Source organism: Phoca vitulina, unplaced genomic scaffold (genome assembly GCF_004348235.1).
Source record: "Phoca vitulina isolate PV1807 unplaced genomic scaffold, GSC_HSeal_1.0 scaffold15, whole genome shotgun sequence".
NCBI classification, from domain to species: Eukaryota; Metazoa; Chordata; class Mammalia; order Carnivora; family Phocidae; genus Phoca; species Phoca vitulina.
In genome coordinates this window covers 34,621,288-34,644,989 of record NW_022589718.1, presented here as the reverse complement: position 1 = coordinate 34,644,989, position 23,702 = coordinate 34,621,288, and the positions used below count along the sequence as shown (strand labels likewise).

The 23,702-nt window shown below is 39.8% G+C and overlaps 1 protein-coding gene across 4 annotated transcripts in view; it reads left to right on the top strand.

The window, feature by feature from the left end:
* The first annotated feature begins 293 nt into the window (after window positions 1-293).
* The window catches only part of MCPH1 (microcephalin 1), a 249,414-nt gene continuing 226,005 nt past the window's right edge, over window positions 294-23,702 (top strand). For 2 of the 4 annotated variants that reach the window (XR_004300582.1, XM_032413720.1), the window contains exons 1-3: window positions 294-370; window positions 1,694-1,785; window positions 8,808-8,926. Coding sequence is in view for 2 of the 4 variants with exons in the window: in XM_032413720.1 (XP_032269611.1) it covers window positions 331-370; window positions 1,694-1,785; window positions 8,808-8,926 (251 nt within the window). In the remaining 2 variants the exon portion in view is untranslated. Of the gene's footprint in view, window positions 371-1,469; window positions 1,484-1,693; window positions 1,786-8,807; window positions 8,927-15,493; window positions 15,513-23,702 lie in introns of those variants that run through there. The other 2 variants (XM_032413721.1, XM_032413722.1) reach the window with 2 other exon arrangements.

Below are 23,702 nucleotides of genomic sequence, written 5' to 3'. Positions count from 1 at the left end.
ACAGAAGGGTTTGACTAGGTTTTTTTGGGACGCTGGTCCTCGTAATTCCCAAGGGGACAGAAAGACTCGCGGAGGAGAGCGCTGACCAGCAGTGTCAGACTGGTGGCGAACCGGAGACTGGGCGCTGGAAAAGCCCCTCTGTCCCCTTTAATGCAAGCAGAGGCCTTAACATGCCCCCCCACCCTTGGGCTGTTTAGAAAACGTGGATGAGCGGATTTCCGTAGAGCCGGAGGGGAGGGGCGCGCGTCAGCCCTGCGCATGCTCAGTCTCCCCCAATCCTGGCTCGCCTTGTTTGGCGCGGTGCGGCGGGTGCGCATCTCACGGTCTCTCATGGCGGCTCCCGGGACCCCAGGGCGCCAGGTCTTGAAAGGTGAGGGGACTTCCTGCACTCTGGGAGTTGAGTCGGCGGCAGCGGGCGGGCATGAGGGCGTGCGCCCAGGTCTCGGCGAGCGCGTGAACTGGGCTCGCGAGGCGCGTGGGGAGGGGAGCCTGGCCTTTCCGGAAGTCAGCCCGGCCCCGTGAGGAGGGAGGCTGTCCCCGAGTGCGGTGCTGTCACGGTGCCTGTGGGGTGTGGAGGGCTGTCCCCGAGTCCAGTCCAGTCCAGTCCCTGTGGGGTGTGGGGGGCTGTCACCGCCTCTGTGGGGTGTGGGGGGCTGTCACCGAGTCCAGTCCAGTCCCTGTCCCTGTGGGGTGTGGGGGGCTGTCCCCGAGTCCAGTCCAGTCCCTGTCCCTGTGGGGTGTGGAGGGCTGTCCCCGAGTCCAGTACCTTCCCTGTCCCTGTGGAGTGTCCCTGTGGGGTGTGGGGGTTGTCACCGCCCCTGTGGGGTGTGGAGGGCTGTTCTGGAGTCCAGTACCTTCCCTGTCCCTGTGGAGTGTCCCTGTGGGGTGTGGGGGGCTGTCCTGGAGTCCAGTACCTTCCCTGTCCCTGTGGAGTGTCCCTGTGGGGTGTGGGGACTGTCACCGTCCCTGTGGGGTGTGGAGGGCTGTCCCTGAGTCCAGTACCTTCCCTGTCCCTGTGGAGTGTCCCTGTGGGTGGGGGGACTGTCACCGCCCCTGTGGGGTGTGGAGGGCTGTCCTGGAGTCCAGTACCTTCCCTGTCCCTGTGGAGTGTCCCTGTGGGGTGTGGGGGCTGTCACCGCCCCTGTGGGGTGTGGAGGGCTGTCCCTGAGTCCAGTACCTTCCCTGTCCCTATGGAGTGTCCCTGTGGGTGTGGGGACTGTCACCGCCCCTGTGGGGTGTGGAGGGCTGTCCCTGAGTCCAGTACTGCCACTATCCCTGTGGGGTGTCTCTGTGGGGAGTAGGGGGCTGTCCGGAGTCCAGTACCATCGCCGCCTCTGTGGGGTGTCCCTGAGGGTGTGGGGGACTGTCTGTCCCCTGGTACAGGAAGTTGAGTGGCTGTATGGTCCTTTACACAAAACATATTCTTCACTAGAAAAGTCAAGCCTAGTTTAGGAATTTGGGAAGAGCTTCCAGCGTTAAGAAGGTGAGCCTTGGTGTGTGTATGAATAAAGTTGTGCTTTGTTTGGAGTTTTAAGACCCATAATTGCACTAATGCTATTTTGAATAGGCCTTTGATAGAAGCAGCTTTGAATTTACTTTTTAATGTAAATAGAATGAGATAAACGTCTATGGAACTTCTTGGGGAGGGATGCTGGAATTTCACATATATTTCATGCTAATATCTTATTTTCAGATGTGGTGGCCTATGTTGAAGTCTGGTCAGTGAATGGAACAGAAAATTACTCAAAGACATTTACAGACCAACTTGTGGATATGGGGGCAAGGGTAAGAAATTCATGTTACCACTGCTACATATGGCAGTCCTCTGTACCTAATGAGAAACGCTTGTATTTTCTTATTTTGGGAGTTACTAAGTAGAACAGGAGGGATGAAGGACAAAGAAGAAGGCGGGTAAGCAGTGCGGTGGGGGAGGGGTGAACCGTGATGTGAAAAAGTTTAAAACAGTCGGATTTATAGAACAGTTGGTCTTGTGGGTGATGTGAGAAGACCAGCCTAGAGCCATGGATTCTGCCACTGGTTAATTGGATGCAGGATGCTGTTGACCAAAGTGAGAAATACAGGAAAAGGATAAGGTTTTTAAGGGAAACATTGTGATTTGGGGCATATTGAAAATATCTGACAGACATTTGGATATACAGATCTGGAATTTGAGAAAGTCAAGGCTATAGATAGTAGGGGGTCAAGTGAGACCACTGGTGTGGGAATGACTCAGGCTGTTAGAATGAAAGGGGCTGAGGTGGAGCCTATGAAGTATTGGGAGGGCAGGTGATGGGAGCAGGGGACCCAGGGACAAAGAGGAAATGCCAGGAGATTCTGAAAAACTAAGTCTGGAAGTCAGAGGAGGGATGCACTTCAAAGACGGAATTTTAAAGCAATGCAGAATCTTCAGACAAGTTGAGACTGGCAGGTGTACTTTAGGTTTGAAAACTCTAAGGTTATTATTGAGTGTAGCACAAGTGAAATGGGTAAAAGGATTGGACGTTAGCCCAGGAATGAATGAAATACGTACGAGGAATGGAGATGGTGAAGACAGGCTGCTCTTAGAGGGACCTGAACTGTGAACAAAGTGTATTCATTTGTGCGGATGTCGGGGGATTTGGGGGAGGATGACATAGGCTGGATGAAGGGAGAGATTAATATGGTGAGAAGATTGGTGAAGGCAGGGCCGGAGTTTAGGGTGAGGGGAGAGAGGCACCCAGGTTGTAAAACAGAAGGAGACATTCAGCCACGGGCAGAGGGGGTGCTCCTAAATCTTGTCTGGCTCTTGCTAGCCCCTACCCTGGGGGACAGAACAGACTGCAGACTAGGGTGGAGAGTGTTGAGCATGTAGGGGTACGGCGCCCTTGTGAACCTGAGAAGACCCCTTCTTTTCTGATCTGTTGGAAGGTGGGAGCCAGAGGGTGTTTCCTTGTTTTGATGCCTGCTACCTTCTTGGGCTAAAAGACAAGGTACAGGGGCTGAGAAAAAGGCCGTGGAGTGTGGGAGCTGACAGAATGGCGTTTAAGACCATTGTATCTTAGTATTGAGAACTTCGATCTCTTGGATCTTTTTGCTTTTCACGTTTTATTGAGCAAATTTTCTTTCTTTTTTTTTTTTTTTCTTAAAGATTTATTTATTTATTTATTTGAGAGAGAATGAGAGACAGAGAGCATGAGAGGGAGGAGGGTCAGAGGGAGAAGCAGGCTCCCCGCCGAGCAGGGAGCCCGATGCGGGACTCGATCCCGGGACTCCAGGATCATGACCTGAGCCGAAGGCAGTCGCTTAACCAACTGAGCCACCCAGGCACCCGAGCAAATTTTCAAATAGAAAAGTGGAACATAGAGACCCAATAATTGTTAACATCTTAACATACTTGCTTTGTCTTCATCTCTTCTGTACAGTATATTTACATGTGTATGTGTTTTTTTTTCTAAACTATTTGAAAGGGAGTCACAGATAAAATTTGCCTCTAAATTGGTTCAGTGTATAACCTCTAAGAACAAGGAATTTCCCTGTATAATAAAAAGACCATTATCACATCTGAGAAGATTAACGATGGTTCCTAACGGATTCGACCACTGCAGAAAACTATTTGTATTTCTGCCGGTGAATGAGAGCCTGACTTGTTTGTACTTGGTTTTGTCTTTACTTTCAGCCCTTTGGTGTGTTTCTGGTGGTATATCATCATGGTTTGAAATTGTATTTTCCTGCATGTTTTCATGTATTTATTTTGAGGAGCCTGTTCAAGACTCCAGCTCGTATTTCCATTGGGTTTTTCCTTCTCTTCTTGATTTGTAAGCATTGCCTCTATTTTTCGGTTGACCCCATTGTGTGCCATATGAATTGCAAGATTTTCTAACTCTGTGGCTTCTCTTTTCATCTTTATGGTATCTTTTGATGATAATTGGAATATGGTTTATTTCTTTATGGTGAGCTTTGTGTGTGTTCTGTTTAAAAAAAAAATTAAAACTGTGCCTTCACCAAGATTACGAAGATTTCTCCTCTTATTTTCTGGAAGCTTTATCATTTTGCCTTTCACATCTAGATTTACTGTATATCTGGAATTGATTTTTATATATGGTGTGAAATAGTTTCATTTTTTTTCCCGTGTGAATATTCTTTTATCTTAGCACCATTTATTGAAAAGACCATCCTTTAACCAGTCTCTGAAGTAATTAATGCCTTTGCTTGTCATTGGCCAGGTAACTGTGTGTTTCATTATCCGCATTATCTGTTCTCATGACAGACCACAGTCATAATTGCTCTTTATAATGAATCTTCGTAAGTCTTGTTGTTTTTCCTTCAAGGTGTCCTGGCTGTTCTTTGCCTTTTGCATTTCCAAATATATTTTAGAATCAGTTTGTCAGCTTTTAAAAATTTTGAATGGGGTTGGATTGATAAAAATAGATCCATATGAAGAGAACTGATGTTTTTACAAAATTGAATCTTCCAACCCATAAACTTATATGCTTTTGTTGATTTTGGTTTCTTTAATTTCTTTCAGTAATGTTTTACAATTTTCTCTGGTTATTTTTCATGCTATTTTAGATGGTCTTTTTTAAATTCCTTTTTATAACTGTTACTGGTATATAGAAATAATTTTTGCATATCTACTTTGTGTCCAGAAGACTTAGCAAACTCATTTATGGAATATGGCATTTTGGGGACTTAAAAAAGATGTACGCAGTTGAATATTATGTGCACAGGACAGTTACTCTATTTTCTAATCCTAAGCCTTTCTATTTCTTTTTTTTGGACATACTGCACTGGTGAGGGCCTGTGTTGAATAGAGCACACTTACCAGGCATCTTTGGTTCCGCTTCTCAAGGGAAAGCTTTTGGCATTTTCACCTAATGCAATTTTTTTGTTTTGTTTTTAAATTGGAATATAGTTGGCATACAATATTGTATTAGTTTCAGGTTTATAAAATAGTGATACCACATTTATGTACATTGTGAAATGATCACCAGGATAAGTCTAGTTCTCATCTGTCACCAAAGTTGTTATAATATCCTTCACTATATTCCCTATGGTGTACTTTTCATCTCTAGGACTTAAAGCTGGAAGTTTGTACCTTTTCTAATCTTCACATATTTTACCCATCGCTCCTGTCCCCTCTGGTACCCACCAGTTCTCTATTTATGAGTCCATTTTGTTTTTTAGATTACACGTATAAGTGATATCATGTGCCTAATGCATTTTTTTTTTTTACCAACTTTCAGATCCTAATTTGCTAAGAGTTTTCTTCATGAATTAACTTTTTAATGTCATCAGTTGTGTTTTCTGCATATAATTGAGATGATCATAAGGTTTTTCTCTTTTACTTTGTTAACAGTGAATATTTATTTTAATGTTAAACAACTTTGCAGTCCTGGAATAAACTCAGGTGGTGGGAATGCATTATCCATTTTATGTATTTGTTGATAACAGTTTGCCAATAAGGGGTGATACTGGCTAGTTATTTTCCGTTCCTGTAGTGCTGTTATGCGGTTTAGTGCTAAAGATAGGCTGGTTTTGTAATACAAGTTGCAGAATTGTGACTCTTTCTCTTTTTTATTCTGAGTTTGTATAGGATTGGTATTATTTCTCTCTTAAATATTTGGTATAATTTGCTGATGAAGCCAACTAGTCCTTGAGTTTTCTTTGTAGATTTTTTAAAAACTTTTTTGTTACAGTTTTTCATCTGTTTGAAAATTATAGGATATGCATGTTTTCTATTCTTATAAGTGCTTTTAGAAAGTTGGTATTTTTGGTTTTTTAAGAAATGTATTCATTTCATCTAAATTTTCATATTTATTGGATCAAAGCTATTCATAATATCCTGTTGGAATTTTTTAATGTCTTCACAGTCTATGAGATGATCCCTTCATACTGATATTGGTTATTTGTACCTTTTCTCTTATGGTTATTTGTGCCTTTTCTCTTATTTTCCTTATAACATTTACTTGGGTTTTATTGATTTTATTAGTTTTTCCAAAGAACCAACTTTTGGTGTTCTTGATCCTCCTTTTCTTTTTTATTAATTCTGGCCTCTTTTTTATAATCCTCTAACTCAGTCTTTGGTTTTAATTAGCTGTTCTTTTTCCCACTTTTCAAGTTGAGCGCATTGACATTTAACCTTCTTACTTTTTGGACGTGCATTTGTTTTGACTTTGTTAAATTGATATTTGTTAAGTGGAACACAGGGTGCTGAATGGTGAACAGCAGTTAAACAACAGACTATAGAGAAATTGAAACAGAAGTTTATTACAGGTTTTGGAGGAGGTGCATGATGCCACACGGGGAGGTCAGGGCAGAGTACAGCCAGAGAGAATGAGAGGACCTGAGGCATATGTCTTTATTAGGGTCCATGGGTGGAATGCTTTCAGTTTCCTAGTCTAGGGCTGGATTAATCAATTCAAACCAAAGAATGAGGTTTTGGTAGCTCCAGAACCTTATCTAAGGGGCACACAATGGGAAGGACCTTGAAGGCAGAGGAGATGGTTGCTCAAAGGGCCATTGGGGAACTGACATTTGTGTGTGACTCTGGGGGCTTTTATCTAGGGTATGTGTTTGTATGAGGAGTTGGTGTTGGTTTAAGACTCCTGCAGAATGCTTGGCCAAAAAACTGGATGCAAAGACAGCAGTACTTAGCTGGAGTAGCTTAGCTAAACTCTGACAGCATTTTAGGTTATACAGTTCTCCCTAAACTGGGTTTTAACTGTATTCCCCAAGGCTTTGTTGGGTAGATTGCAATATCTAGGTCTACTTTTACTTTTTATTTTATCTAGTGGTTTATGTTCTTGTCTCATCTGTAGGTTAGCTTGATGTTTTGTTGTTTTTTTTTTTCTAGTTGAGTATTGTGTGTATTTAAAATTGTTTGGAATTAATTTGAGACCTGGAATTGTATTCTCTTTCTTCAGAGGAGATTCACATTTGCTTCAGTCATGTTTTTTGTGCTCATAATCCAGGATTATCTTAATCCAGTTGCGGGATTGAAAATGATTTAAAACTGGACTGCAGACCTGTGAGGGCCACTTATGACTATCGTTTACTCTTACTCCTGGATCTGCCCTTCGGGTGCCCATACAAGATATGAGGGTTTTGCCAGACTCCCTTCTCCCATTCTGAGGCTGGCAGTCCAATTTTTGCCCCTCTTGTCCTCAGAGGCATTTAGAAGTGCTACCCATTGTTTGCTAAATTTGACAGGAGCCCTAGGGAAAAAATGACCCTGAATGCTGGATTCCTCTGTCTGGTTGTGTCAATCTGTACCTAGAGTCTTGGCTCAGTAATAACCCCTCACTACCTCAGTAGTTCTCCAGGGTCTTCTAGTAGGTTGGTAGGTAGGTAGATAGACAAAGAGATATATATGTATATTTTATCAAAGCAATACATACATGTTGCTTAAAAGGGCAAATGTGCAGTGCCATGAGGTTCATAGTACAAACAAGGAGAAACCAGCAATCCTTTGTTCTACATTTCTCATTCTATTTTTCTAAGTCAGCCTTTTTCAGATCTGTTTTACCTGTTTCTTTTGGTGTTTACCTTTTTATTGCCAAACAGTGTACATATTATTACTTTGATAAAATTAAGTATTGTTAAAAGGATGATGTATTGGACCATTTCCATTCCTGGAAAGATTACATATAAAAGGTAAAGTTTTTGACACCATGAGTTTGAACATGCCTTTATTATACCTTTCTTTACCTTTGATTGATATTTTAGCTGACTGTAAAATGCCAAGTGTATGTTATTTTTCCCTGAAGGAACTTCTGCATTGTTTTCTGACTTCCAGATTGCTGATGACATTGTCGTGTCTCACTGTTGAGTGTGATTTATCCCCACCTTCACTTCCTTACTCTCTCTTTTAATGTCAAATCTTTCTCTACTCCAGCTCTACTGAAATTTCAGGATGATATACTTAATATGGTTCTGTTTTCATTTTCATGCCGGGCCCTTGGGGGGGGGGTCCTTTTGATCTAGAACACATGCTCTTTAATTTGAGAAATTTTTCTTGAACTATTTCTTTTCCATTTTCTCTATTCCTGTATTTCTTCAACTATTATTACTTAGCTCTTGGTTCCCCTGGTCTTAGCTGATGTTCATATCTTATATCTCCTATTGCATCCATCTCCTTGTCTTTCTGTTGTCTTGTGCTATGGGGAGAATTTCTCAACTTTATTATTGTCCAGCATTTCTATAGACTTTTTTTTACTTATGTCATCATATTTTTAATTTCCAAGAGCTCTTTAGTTCTCTGATCCTTTAAAAAAAAACAAAAAACCTCCCCATCTTAGATATCTTTCATGAACACAGTGTCTTCTGAAGATTTAAATGAATGTTATTTTCTTCCAAATACATTAAATGTTTTTAATTTTAATTATGTAAGTATTCCCTGTATTGTCTGTTTCCTGTGAATTTTATTTTATGTCTGATGTAGAAGGTTGTCTTAAATGTCCTTAATTAATTGACTTAGCTCCCATTCTCTCCTCTACTAAAAATGCATTGCTGGCTCCTGTCTACATTCCCTCTCCTTTTTATCCTTGTAGAGCTCTAACTCTCTACGTCACATTTTTTGACAGGGAGCAGAGATAAACACGTGTATAACACACCATCCTAACTGGAGCAGATAGGTTTTCTAAGTGGCATTATCCATTTGTTAGCGTAGTTCTCTGTGACAGATTATGAGAAATGGACTTGCTGGGGTAGGGGTTTTAGATGTTTTCCTTTTGTCAAATACTGAATAAAGTATCCTTTTTGATCAATTTTACTTATGAAATTGTTCAGAAATGGTAATTTACATTTTGTTTTCTGCCTTTTGTCTACAGGTTTCAAAAACTTTTAATAAACAAGTGACTCATGTTGTGTTCAAGGATGGATACCAGAGCACTTGGGACAAAGCACAGAAGAGAGGTGTGAAGCTCGTTTCAGTGCTCTGGGTCGAAAAGTAAGTGGTTTCTTTTTTTTTTCTCTTTAAGTATCTAGTATTGGTTGAGTGTGGAGATATTTCTCATACATCACAGACCAGATAAAATGTGATTTTGTCTTTTCTCTACCTCTTATTTGGGCAAGTCATTTAATCCTCAGGCCTTGGTTTTAGCAGCTGAAGAAGGACCTGGTATAATCCTTAACCCTGCCTAGAGGGAAGATGACCGCACAGGCCCTGAGACATGTATGCTTGGTGTATTCAGGAAAGCACAAGGAGGTGAATGTGATGAAGCAGATAATATCTGCTCGGCTGCCACAGCTAAAGTACCGCAGGCAAGGTGGCTTAAACAACAGACATTAATTTCTCCCAGTTCTGGAGGCCAGAAGTCCGCCATCAAAGTGTTGGCCAGGTTTGTTCTTCTGAGGCCTGTCTCCTTGGCTGACAGATGGCTGTCCTTTCCGGGCCTTCACCTGGTCTCTGTGTGTGTTGGTGTCCTAATCTCTTATTGTAAGGACACCAGTTGTATTGGCTGAGGGCCCACCCTAATGGCCTCATTTAACCTTAATTATCTCTTTCAAGGCCAGATTGCCAAATATAGTTGACACTCAAAAAAAAAAAGGATTTGAACTGTGGAGGTCCACTTATATATGGATTGTTTTTCAATAAGAACATTGGAAAATTTTTTGGAGATTTGTGACAATTTGAAAAAACTTACAGGTAAACTGCACAAGCTTGAAATACTGAAAAAATTAAGAAGAAATAATTTTAAGAATAAGGTATATAATACATAAAACATTACAAAATATGTGTTAATTGCTTGTTATCTGAAAGGCTTCTCTGGTCAGCAGTAGGCTATTAGTCGTTAAGTTTTGGGGGAGTCAAAAGTTACATGTGGATTTTTGATTGCACAATGTGGGGGCTCCCCTAGAGCCCACGTTGTTCAAGAGTGAACGCTACAGTCACATTCCTACTTGGGATTAAGACTTCATGTGAATATTGTGGGGGACATAATTGAGCCCATAACTGGTGTGGTCAAGGGGAAACGTTGGAGGAGATTGAGGCCAGAGACAGGTAGTGGGGAATCAGATGACGTGGGGCTTTGTGGAGTGTGATTCAGAAGAGATGTATGTGGGAAAAGGGGCGAAGGAAGAGGCAGGAGAGTGGTTGGAGGCTGATGAATGATCCAGCCTGGAGATGTTGCTTGCACTAGGGTGGTGGTAACGTGGTCATGAAGAATGGTCAGATTCAGGATGTATTTTTGAAGGTAGTGCCAGGCTAGATCTCCTAAAGATTTGGATATGGGTTTGTAGAGAAGGGGAAAAATCAAGAATGACTGTGAAGTGTTGGCCTGAGGAACCAGAAAGATGGGTTTGCCGTTTTCCAAGATTGGGAAGGCTTCAGAAGGACCAGGTTTGGAAGGGAGATCATGAGTTCCGTTTGGATGTGCTGAATTTGGGGTATTTATTAAGCACCCATGTGGAGGTGTCAGGTAGGCAGTTGGATATATGAGTGATGAGCTCCTTGGAGAGATTGAAGATAAACATGTGGGAGTCTTCCTTATACAGATGTTATTTTAAGCTGTAAATCTGGATGTGACCTCTTGGTAAGTATAGATAGGGAAAGGAGGTGGTTCCAAGGTTGAGCACTCTAGTGTTGGGTGTTGAGGGGGAAACCAGTGAGGATGGGATTCTAGAAGTCAGGTGAAGAAAGCCTTCAAGGAGGGGATAATGATCAGCTGTGGCAAACAGGTTGAATAAAGGTAGGTCTAAGAGGTTACCACTGGAATTAGCAAGGTGGTGTCTCTAGGATCTCGACTAGCAGTTTTAGCAGATTAGTGGGAGCAAGACTTGTTCAAGTAGAAGTTGGGAAATAGTGCATGGAGACTACTGCAGTGGGGAACAGAGAGCTGGGACAGTACCTGGAGGGGGGTGTGGAGTGGAAAAGGTTGTTTAAGATGGGAGAAATGACAGCATCTCTGTATGCTGACAGAACTGATCCAGTAGAGGGAAATTTTGCTAATGCAGGGGAAGAGGAAACATTAACTCATGCTAGTGGGTTATTAAGGGGGATGAGGGAATAGACTCTAACACACAAGCCGATGGGTTATACAGGTTATATATAGGTTAATCTTATGTATCCTATAGTTTATATAGGCTGGGTTATATGGGATCAAGGATAGGAGGGAATGCAGAGTATAGGGGACAGTTGCTGCTAAGTGAGTAGATGTGGCTTCAGGTCTTAGGGAAATTATTTCCTGATGCCGCTTTCTCAGTGAGAGGAAACGAGGTTGTAACCTGAGAATGAGAGGCTTTGGAGGTTTGAAGAGAACACAAACACATGAAATAATTGTCTAGAAACTTGAGAGAGAGGGTGGATCAGAGCGTGACTAACGGTTCACTTGAGGATGGTGATAAGTTGAACATGAGGCCCCGAGTAACAGGACAATTGTTTATCCAGCAACCCACAAGCAAGAAGGAGGCGGAGTGTTGGATTTAACCAGGGTTGGATTTTGCCTGGCAACCACCATAAAGGCGGTTGGAGGGATATGGGAGGCAGGGATAATGATGGACTGTGGACTCCAAGCTTGACTGGGGATGGGGGGTTGTGAAGGGAGCAAAGGATGGAGGAAGTGTTGTTTGATGAACAGACCATAAATCTTAGTTGGATTGAGGAATTGTTGGGGATGTACAAGAAGTTGTGTTTGGGAGGACAGGGGGATATGGTTGGAGAGTGTGATGCTTGAAATGTAGATCATGGAGAGTATGCTGAGAAAATGGAATCCGTGGTAGCTACTCTTCACAGGACCCCTGTCCTTCCAGTTAACCTGGAAGTAGTTCTTGGTTTGAAAGTAACAAGTACATACGAGGTGCTCCAGAGAAACTAGAACAAATATGACAGACACAGCACCTCAAAGAATTTATAACTTAGTGGAGGGGGCAAGTAAAATGCCATGGTGGAATGGTCAGGACCATAGTGACCACACCTCCAGGAGCCTCCTGTATTGTGCAACATTGCCGTGGAGAAAGTTACTTTAAAAAGTCAGAGTTCCTCACATAGGGTTGAATGACCATGCCTTGTTATTAGTGGTTTTTTTTTTAAATTAATGGACTTTATTCTTTTAAAGATTTATTATTTATTTATTTATTTGAGAGCGAGAAAGTGAGAGCGAGCGTGGGCATGCACTAACGGGGAGGGAGAGGGAAAGAGAATCCTCAAGCACACTCCTTACTGAGCTCAGAGCCCAATGCGGGGCTCCATCTCATGACTCTGAGATCATGACCTGAGCCAAAACCAAGAGATGCTCATCTGACTGAGCCACTCAGGCGCCCTGGACTTTCTTCTTTTAGAGCAGTTTCATACATCATTATCAGGGTCTGTGCCTCTATATTGCTTTGCTGCTTTCATATGAATTTACTCTAGGTTTCTAAAACATACCATTTTCCAGAGGTATTTATCATATGTGTCTTTAGCTCAAGACAGTCCTGAAGTGGCCACTATCAGATTATAGATAAGGGAACAGGGCAGGAGCAAGACCAGAAGGAGTTCTAATTATTATAAGATAGAAATGGGTGTGTTTTCCATAAGAATGTAGAAAGAGATTTAAACCTTTGATTACTATGTATGGATGTATATAGTATGTTATGGTTTTAAGTTTTAAGTGAATTAAGAAAAAATAGTGTCTCATTTATCCATGTTTACTATTTCTGTTACTCTTAATTCTTAAAGATCTGAGTTTGCTCTGGTGTTTCCTTTCAAAGTGAATAATACATTTAGATTTCTTCTTTTGTTATTTTTTTAAAATTAAGATAATATTCACATATCATAAAACTCAGCCTTTTAGAGTACATTTCAGTAGTTTTTAATCTGTTCGTAGAGATTTGTAACCATCACTACTATCTAATTTAATATCAAAAAGAAGTTCTGGGGGCGCCTGGGTGGCTCAGTTGGTTAAGCGACTGCCTTCGGCTCAGGTCATGATCCTGGAGTCCCGGGATCGAGTCCCGCATCGGGCTCCCTGCTCAGCAGGGAGCCTGCTTCTCCCTCTGACCCTCTCCCCTCTCATGCTGTCTCCCTCTATCTCATTCTCTCTCAAATAAATAAATATAAACAAACAAACAAACAAACAAAAAAACAAAAAGAAGTTCTGTAGCCATTAGCAGTCACTGCACCTGAGAACCACAAATCTACTTTTTGTATCTCTGAATTTGCCTATTGTGAATATTTCACATAAATGAAGTCCTACAATATGTGGCCTTTTATATTGGGCTTTTTTCACTTAGACTATTGGTTTGAAGGTTCCCTCATGTTGTAGCTTGTATCAGTCCTTCATTTGAGTGGGTGAATAATACTCCCTTGTATGGATATACCACATTTTGTTTATCTGTTGATCAGTTGTTGGACATTCCAGTTGTTTTTTTTCTTTTTTTGGCTGTCATGAGTAATACTGCTCTGAACATCTGTGTGCAAGTTTTTGTGTGACTGTATATTTCTAATTCTCTTGGATATATGTATATATATATAATATATAGGAATTGCTGAGTCATGTAAAGTAAATATGTAGTTCACCTTTGAACAAGGTGTGGGCTGTGCTGCTGACTCTTACGCTGTTGAAGATCCACATGTGACTTGACTCTCCCAGAATTTAGCTACTAAGAGCCTACTGTTGGCTGGAAGCCTTACCAATATCATAAACAATTAGCACACATTTTGTATGTTATATGTATTATATGCTATATTTTTACAACAAAGTAAACTAGAGCAAAGAACTGTTATTAAGAAAATCATAAGGAAAAGAAAATAAGGTGACAGTTCTGTACTATAGAAATACCGAGTGTCAGGGGACCCATGCAGTTCAAACCCGTGTTGTTCAAGGCTCAGCTGTATACGTGTAAGGGTGGAATTGCTGTCATATGGAAACTGTATGTTTTAGCTTTTAAAGAAAATGCCAGACCGTTTTCAAATTGGCTGCACCATTTTACATCTCCCAGTAGCAGTGTTTGAGGATTATTATTCCTCCTTATGATTATAGCCATCATACTGAATGTGTGGTGGTATCTTACTATAGTTTTGTGTTTACCTAATTAATGATGTTGAGCAGCTTTTCATGGTTTTATTGGCTATTTGTCTCTTTTTTTTGAGAAATGTCTATTCAAGTACTTTGCCCAGTTTAAACTGTTCGGTTATTTTTCTTTTTATTGTTGAGTTGTAAGAATTCTTCATATATTCTAGATATAAGATTCTTACATATTATTTGGAAACATTTTCTCCCTTTCTGTGAATTGTCTTTTCACTTTTTTTGGTAGTATCCTTTGAAGCACAAAAGTTTTTAATTTGGATTAAGTCCAGTGTATTAATTTTTCTTTTGTTGCTTGTGCTTTAAATGTCACATCCAAGAAATCATTGCCTAATCCCAGGGCGTGAAGATTTACACCTTTGCTTTCTTCTAAGAGCTAAATAGTTTTATTTTTACATTTAAATCTGTGGGGTTTTTTTTTTGTTGTTGTTTTTTTTAGTTAATTTTTGTGCATGGCGTGATGAGGTAGGGTTTCACAGTCACTCTTTTGCATGTGATTATCCAGGTGTCCCAGCACCATTTTTGGAGAGACTGTTCTTTCCCCATTAAATTGTTTTAGTACTCTTGTTGAAAATCAGTTGACCATAGACACATGGGTTTATTTCTGGATTCTCAGTTCTATTTCACTGACCTGTAGGTTTATTGTTATGCCAGTGCTACACAGTCTTGATCACTGTAGCTTTCTAATTAATTTTTTTCTTAAGGATTTATTTATTTATTTTAGAGAGAGCACACGTGCGTGTGGCAGGGAGGGGAGGGACAGAGGGAGAATGAGAGCCCCAGGCAAACTAGCGCTGAGTGGGGAGCCCAATGTGGGGCTCAGTCTCATGACCCTGAGATCACGACCTGAGCCGAAACCAAGAGTCAGACACTTAACCGACTGAGCCACACAGGTGCTCTGTAGTTAAGTTTTAAAATTGAGAAGTGTGAGTCCTCCAATTTTGTTATTCTTTTTCAAGATTGTTTGACTATTCTGGCTCCCTTCCATTTCTATATGAATTTTAGGATTAGCTTGTCAGTTTCTTAAAAAAAAAAAAGCTGAGATGTGATACAGATTGTGTTGAGTGTATAATTAGGGAAGTGTTATCATAACGATATTTAATATTCCAGTCCATGACCATTGATTGGATGGGTTTTAATTTTTTTAGGTCTTTAATTTCTTTCAGTGATATTTGGTAGTTTTCAGTGTACAAGTCTTATATCTGTTAGGTTAAATTTATTCCTAATTTTTTTGGTTTTTTGATGCTATTATAAATGGAATTGTTTTCTTAATTTCATTTTTAGATTGTTCAGTTGTTAACGTATAGAAATACAACTGATTTTTCTATATTGATCTTATATCCTGCAAGTTTGCTGTACTTGTTTATTAGCTCTACGTGTTTTTGTGATTTCTGTAGGATTTTTCTATATACAATGTTGGGTAATCTGCATATATAGTTGTACTCTTCCTTTCTAGTCTGAATGCCTTTTATTTCTTTTTCTTGCCTAATTGTCCTGACTACAACCTGCAGCACAGTGTTGAATAGAGAGGTAAGAATTGAGATCCTTGTCTTTTTCATAATCTTAGGAGATAAGCTTTCTGTATTTCACTATTAAGTATGATGTTAGCTGTGGATTTAGCTGTAGATGCCCTTTATTGGGTTGAGGAAAGTTTCCTTCCTTTCCTAGTTTTTTATTTGTTTGGGTTTGTTTGTTTTTATCATTGAAAGATGTTGGATTTTGTCAAGTGCTTTTTCTGCATCTATTGAGATATTCATTTGTTTTTTGTCTTTTATTCTATTAATGTCTTGTATTAGATTGATGGGTTTCATATAGTGAACCAAACTTGCATTCCTGGGATAAATCTTGCTTGGTCATGCTGTATACTTTTTTTTTCCCCCCTAAATTACTGGGTCAGTTTGCTAGTACCCTGTTTTCATTTTTTATTTTTATTTTTGCATTTGTATTCATAGGGGATATTAGTCTATAGTTTTCTTGTGATAACTTTTTCTGGTTTTGGCATCAGGGCAATACTGGCACCATAGAATGAGTTGGGATCTTGCATGTTCTTCTGTTTTTTTGTTTTGTTTTGTTTTAGAGCACTTGGGTGTGCTTGTTCTCAAGTGGGAGGAAGGGGCTGAGGGAGAGGGAGAAGGAGAATCTTTTTTTTAAATTATTTTTATTAACATATAGGGTATTATTTGTTTCAGGGGTACAGGTCTGTGATTCATCAGTCTTAGACACTTCACAGCGCTCACCATAGCACATACCCTCCCCACTGTCCATCACCCAGCCACCCCATCCCTCCCACCCCCACCACTCCAGCAACCCTCAGTTTCCTGAGATTAAGAGTCTCTTATGGTGAGAAAGAGAATCTTAAGTAGGCTCCACGCTCAGTGCGGAGCCTCATGTGGGGCTTTATCTCAGGACCCTGAGATCATGATCTGAGCCGAAACCAAGAGTTGGACACTTAAACAATTGAGCCACCTGGGCTCCCCTATTCTTCTGTTTTTTGAAGAGTTTCTAAGGATGGGTGTTAATTCTTCAAGCATTTTGTAGAATTCACCAGGAACCCATCTGGGCTTGGGCTTGCTTTTGTGGAAAGGTTTTGATTACTAATTCAGTCTCTTGCTATAGGTTTTTTCAATTTTATACTTTTTCTTGAGTCAGTTTGAGTAGTTTCTGACTTTCTAGGGCTTGTTCATTTCACCTAGGTTATCTAATTTGTTGGTATACACTTGTTTCCAGTATTTTTGTGAATAATCCTTTTTATTTTTATAAGGTCAGTAGTAATAGTAATTCATTTCTGATTTTAGTAATCTCTTTTTGTCTTTATCAGTCTAACTAAAAAGATTCATTCAAAAGATCTTTTCAAGAAACCTACTTTTGGTCTTGTTGATTTTTCTGGTTTTTTTCTACTCTTTATTTTATTTTCACTCTATAATCTTCATGATTTCCTTCTGCTTGCTTTGGGTTTAGTTTGCTCTTTCTCTGATATCCTTAGGTGGAAGTTTATATTCTTGATTTGAAAATTTTCTATTTTTTAATATAAGGGTTCACAGTGATAAATTTACTTCTAAGTAGTGCTTTAGCTGCATCTCATAAAATATGGTATGTTGTGTTTTTGTTTTCATTTATTTCAAAGTATTTTCTATTTTCTGTTGTGATTTTTTTTTGACCCATTAGTTATTTAGGAGGTTCTTATTTGAATTCTACATATTTGTGAGTTTTCCAAACTTCATTCTGTTTTTGATAACCTTGTTTCATTCCACTGTAATCAGAGAACGTATTTTGTATTATTTCAGTCATTTTAAGGTAATTGAGACTTGTTTTATGCCACAACATTTGGTCTGTCCAGGAGAATACTGCATGTGCACTCGAGAAGAATGTGTGTTCTGTTGTGTGGATGGGATGTTCTATCTATAGATATCTGTTAGATCTAGCTGGTTTGTACTGCTTTTTAAGTGTTCTCTTTTTTTTTTTTTTTTTTAGATTTATTTATTTCAGAGAGTGTGAGTGCATGGAGTGGGGAGGGACAGAGGGAGAGAGAGAGAATCTCAAAAAACTCCCTGCTGAGCATGGAACTTAGTTTTTGTCTGGAAATGTCCTTATTCCATCATTATTTGTGAATGGTATTTTCCATGGATATGCAATTCTAATTTGACAGTGTTTATTTATTTATTCTTTTCTTTCCAACTGCCTAAAAGTTTTTCCGGTAGTCTTCTGTCCTCTGGTATCTCTTGAGAACTCTGTAGTCATTCAAATCATTTCTCTGTTGTAAGTAGTGGGTCTTTTTTCTCTGACTTCTTTCCAGTTTTTCGTGTCTTTGGTTTTCAGAAGTTTAACTTAAGCGTCTAGGTATGGTGTTTTTTTTAATTGATTTTGTGTAGATTTCACTGAGCTTGAATGGGCAAGCTTATATATATATATATTTTTTTCTAAAAATGTAATTAGTTTTTGGCCATTATTTCTTCAAATATCTTTTCTGTCCCATTTCTTCTTCTTTTTCTGGTTTCTCTAATTAGCTGCATAATAGGGATTGGCAAAGTTTTTCTGTAAAAGAACAGATAGTAAATACAAGCATACCTTGGACATATTTTGGGTTTAGCTTGAGACTTCTACAATAAAGCAAATATCATAATAAAGTGAGTAAAATGAAGTTTTTGGTTTTCTAGTGCATATAAAAGTTACATTTGTACTGTAGTCTTTTAATGTGCAATAACATTATGTTTAAAAAATGTACATACCTTAATTTGAAGAATATTGATAAGATGCTAATCATCATTTGAGCTTTCAACTAGTCATAATCTTTTTGCTACTGGAGGGTCTTGCTTCAGTGTTGGTGGTTGCTGGCTAATCAGCATGGTGGTTGCTTAAATTGGGATGGCTGTGGCAATTTCTTAAAATAAGAACATTGAAGTTTGCCACATTGATTGACTCTTCCTTTCACAATTTCTCTGTAGCATGCAATACTGTTTGATAGTATTTTACCCCCCGTAGAACTTCTTTCACGTTGGAGTCAGCCTTCTCAAACCCTGCTGCTGCTTTATCAACTCAGTTTATGTAATGATCTAAATCCTTTGTTGTCATTTCAACAGTCTTCAAAGCATCTTCACCAGGAATGGATTCCATCCCAAGAAACCACTTTCTTTGCTCATCCACAAGAAGCAACTCCTCATCTGTTCAAGTTTGATCCTGAGAGCACAGCAGTGCAGTCCCATCGTCAGGCTCCACTTCTGATTCTCATTCTCTGGCTCCTTCCACCCCATCTGTGGTTACTTCCTCCATGAAATCTTGAACCCTTAAAGTCATCCATGGGGGCTGGAGTCCACTTCTTCCAAACTCCCATTTGTATTGATATTTTGACCCTTTCCCATGAATCACAAATGTTCTTCATGGCATCTAGAATGGTGAATCCTTTCTGGAAGGTTTTCAATTTACTTTGCCCAGATCCATGAGAGGAATCACCATTTATGGCAGCTATATCCCTATGAAATGCATTTCTTTAATAATAAGACTTTAAAGTTGAAATGATTCCTTGATCATGGGCTACAGTATGGATGCTGCATTAACAGGCCTGAAAACCACATTAATCTCATTGTCCGTCTCCATCAGAACTCTTGGGTGACCAGGTGCGTTGTCAGTGAGCAGCAATATTCTGAAAGGAATCTTTTTCTCTGAGCATTTGATCTCAATAGTGGGTTTACAATATTCAGTAAACCATGTTGTAGACAGTTGTGTTGTCATCCAGGCTGTGTTGTTCCATTTACAGGGTACAGGCAGAGCAGATTAAGCATGATTCTGAAGGGCCCTAGGATTTTCAGAATGGTACATGGGCATTGGCTTCCACTTAGAGTCACCAGCTGCATTAGCCCCTCACAAGAGAGTCAGGCTGTCCTTTGAAGCTTTGAAGCCAGGCATTGACTTCTCTCTGGCTACGAGAGTCCTAGATGGCATCTTCTTCCACAGAAGGCTATTTTTTCTACTGAAAATCTGTTGTTGAGTGTAGCCACCTTCCTGAATTCTCTGAGCTAGATCTTCTGGATGACTTGCTGCAGCTTCTCTGTCAGCACATGCTGCTTCACCTTGTCCTTTCATGTTATGGAGACGACTTCTTTCCTTAAACCCACTAACCAACCTGTGCTAGCTTCAGATGTTTGTTCCGCAGCTTCTTTACCTCTCTCAGCCTTTGTAGAAATAAGAGAGTTCTGGTCTTGTTCTGGATTAGGCTTCGGTTTAAGAGAATGTGTGGCTGGTTTGATATTCTCTCCAGACCACCCAAACTTTCTCCATATTGGTGATAAGGCTATTTCCCTTCCCTGTCATTCGTGTGTTCACTGGAATAGCCCTTTTAATTTCCTTCAGGAACTTTTCCTCTGCATTCACAGCTTGGCTGTCTGGTGTAGTTTTTGGTCTATTCTGGCTTTTGACAATGACTTCCTCACTAAGTTTAATCATTTCTCATTTCTAGCATTTGATTTAAAGTGAGAGATGTGTGACTCTTCCTTTCACTTGCCATTTAGAGGCCATTGTAGGGTTATTAATTGGCCTAATTTCAATATTGCTGTGTCTTAGGGAATAGGGAGGCCAGAGGAGAAGGAAAGAGATGCGGGAAATGCTGGTTGGTGGAGCAATCAGAGCATACACATTTATCAAGTTAGTGGTCTTACGTGGGTGTGGTTCCTGGAGCCCCAAAGTAATTACAATAGTAACATTAAAGATCACTGATCCCAGATCACCATAAAAATATAATAATGAAAATGTTTGAAATATTCGGAGTATTACCAAAATGAGACATGAAGTAAACAGATATAGTTGGGAAAATAGCACTGATAGACTTGCTCTGTGTGGGGTTTCCACAAATCTTCTAGTTTGTAAAGCACGTGGTATCTGGGAAGCACAATAATGCAAAGTACAATAAGATGAGGAATGCCTTTATTTTAGGCTTTGTGGGCCCTGTGGTCTTTATTTAACTACTCGACTGTTGTAGTGTGAAAGGAGCCCTAAAGAAGCAGCAAACAAACAGGGGTGGCTGTGTTTAAAAGTTTATTTTAAAACCAGGTGGTGAGCCCGGGTGGCCTGTGGCCCGTAGTTTGCAGACGCCTGCTGTGTGATACAGTCTGAAATGTCCCCACTTACCCCGATGCCCTGGTTTCTGATCATTATTTTTCAGTTGTCTTTTTTCTTCACATTGATCCTCCTTCAGGTTCATTGACTCTGTTCTCCAACAACTCCATTCTGTCATTTAGTCCGTTTGGTAAATTTAGTTCATGTATTTTTCAGCTCTAATATTTCTACCTGGTTCTTTTATGTGTGTTTTGTTTTTTAGCTGAGATTTCTGCCTTTGCTTTTCCTGTCTTTCCTTACCTGTGTGTTTTCCATTCTCTTGCACAGTACAGTAATAGATCCTTTAATCCCCTTGTCTGATAATTCCAGCATTTCAGGGTTGGCATCTGTTGATTGTTTTTTCTTAAGAATGTGTCACATTTTCTGGCTCTTAATGTGACCTTTTAACTTAGGGTTTTGTTTTGGACACTGTAAATATTAGATAGACACTTCATTCTTTTATATTGCTCTGAAGAGTGTTGATTTTATTTTAGCAAGCAGTTAACTTGTTTAGCTTTAAAATGCAGACTGTCATTTTAAGACCTGTGGTGAACATTTGCTTAGATTCATTCAGTTCTTCAAGCCTTGGCTGAAGGCTGATGTCAGTTTGCCTCATGCACATGTAGGTCAGGGGTCAGCCAGGGATGTGGGCTTTTAGGCTCAGAACCTGAGGTTCCTGTTCCCTGGCTTGTTTCCTGGGTCCTTGCCTCATTCCCCTGTGGCCCTACTTGCCAGGGCTCCTTCCCCTAGTTCCTTTGGCCAGAAAGACAGCAAGTCCTTCTGTTGGAGGTTGAACTGCCCATCACCACCGCTCCCACAGACCCTGTCACTGAGTTACCTCAGGGTAAAGACCCAGAAAATGTGGCAAAGCCACAGATTGTTTGCTTCCTTTTAAAATATGCCTTTTGTTTGTTTCCAAAGCCTTTTTAAAAAAATTCAGAGCGTATGTATGACTTATAGTGCATTTGCAGATTTGGGTTTAACGACTAAACACAAGTGGAACCTAGTTTGGTGGTGGTTTTTTTGCATCTGAAGCTAGTTTAATTCTTTTCCCTTTGTATATTATCTGATCTTTCTTCCAGGATTTTTTTTTCCCCCTTTAAAATCTAGTTGTTTTCTTCTGTCTTAAATTGATCCAGTTGTTGATTCCAGTTCTAGGTTGGCCTTTTCAAGAGATTCAGGTCTTCCTATCTCTGGAAAATTTTCTTATAGTTTTAAATATTACTCTGTTTTACTGTTTTGTTTGTCTTCTTCAAGGGCTTCAATTATATGTATGTTGGGCCTCCTTTACCTGCCTTTAATTTCAACCATTTTGACTCTGAATCTTTTTACTTCTATCTGGATGTTATCTTTATCCCCCTTCTCCCTCCTGCCCACTGTTTTTCTTCAGTATTTTTTTAATTGACTTTTCATTTGAATCTGTTTGTTCTTTGGCATGTTATAATTAAGTCTTCATCTCTGACATGATTTTATCTTTCCTTCTTTTATTTGCTGAGTTTAATCAATTCTTATTTAGTGTCTTCCTATTTTGTTGTTTTTAGTTTTCATATTTATGATTCAAGAAATATCTCACACATATGGATGGGGGGATGGATATAGTTTCCCAAATACTTGTTTGACCGTATTTGATTCAGATATGATAGTTGTGTTACCTTGTTCAGCTTTGTTTTTATTTTTCATAGCAGGTGTATTTTCATTAGCTGAAATGGTTTGATTTGCATTTTCTTTTCCAAACAGCGTTTTAATGGATGTGGTCTGCTTTGTTCTGTTCCCATTCGTTTTATACGCAGGGTTCCTAATTTCTGAGCGCTGTCCTATGCCAGTTCTGCTCTCTGCATAGTTCCTTGAATATTTTCCCCTTGGTTCCTCTACTGCTGTTTGTCCCAGGGTTACCACTCCTCAGTAGAGTGGTACTCTACTGATTATCCCTCAGAGTTAACATTTTTTCAGAGCCTGTCACTTCTGGGCCTCTTCCCTGTAACAGGTGCTGTGAACCACTCCTGTTCTGTATTTCAGCATTTAGTGCCAACTTCCTCTTTTCCAGAGTTACTTTACATGAGCTTCTTCTGAAGCTACAGGCCCCTCCACTCTCTTTGTGGAGTCGTAAGACTTCTTCCCCACTTTCTGTGTCCACAGACTTGCAGCTATATTCAAACTTGGGTTATTTTCCTACTTATATGTCATTTGAAGTTTTGGTAAAAGCATACGTCATGTGTGTCCATTATTTGCATTTTTTTAAAGTTGTCTTTTTATGGAAGGTTGTGGGGAAAGAATCAAAATCAAACAGCTCCCTCATCTTATGCAATCCATTAAGATGGCCTATTGATTGTATCTCAGAATAGACAGACAACTATCATCTGTCATCTTGCCACATTATTCAGTAGCCTCCTGCCTGTCTCCCTTTTATTTCACCCTTGGTACATTAGCAAGTGCGACACTTCTAACACATAAATCAGTTATATTGTTCTTGCTGAGATAAAATGGCTTAGAATTACGTGGTCCTAAGCAGGCACAGTGAACTGTGTATGGCCTGTTGGCCAAATCCAGCCTACCACCCTGTTTGTTTTTTATGGTCTGTGAGCTGACAGTGGTTTTTGCAGTATTAAAAGGTTGGGGAGAAAATCAAGAGTATTTCCTGACACATGAAAATGATATAAAATCCAAACCTCAGTGTCCATAGGTAAAGTTTTCCTGGAACACAGCCATGCACATTTGGTTATGTATTGTGAATGGCTACTTCTGCACTATACCTGTGGAACTGACTAGTATTACAGAGACCATATGGCCCACAAAACAGAGTCCTCCTTGTTACTTTCTGTCTCAACTCCTTCTTTCCTTTTTGGGTTATTAGAACTTACTTTGTTCATTTGTTTTTTTAATTTAATTTTTTTTTTATCACGATGAGTGTACTCTTTGATCCTCATCATCTATTTCCCCCATCTCCCCACCTGCCTCCCCTGTGGTAACCAACTGTTCTCTGTATTTAAGAATTTGTTCCTTGTTTTGTCTCTCTCTCTTTCTTTTTTCCCTTTTCTCATTTGTTTTATTTTTTATTTTTTTATTTTATTATGTTACGTTAATCACCATACATTATATCATTAGTTTTTGAGGTAGTGTTCCATGATTCATTGTTTG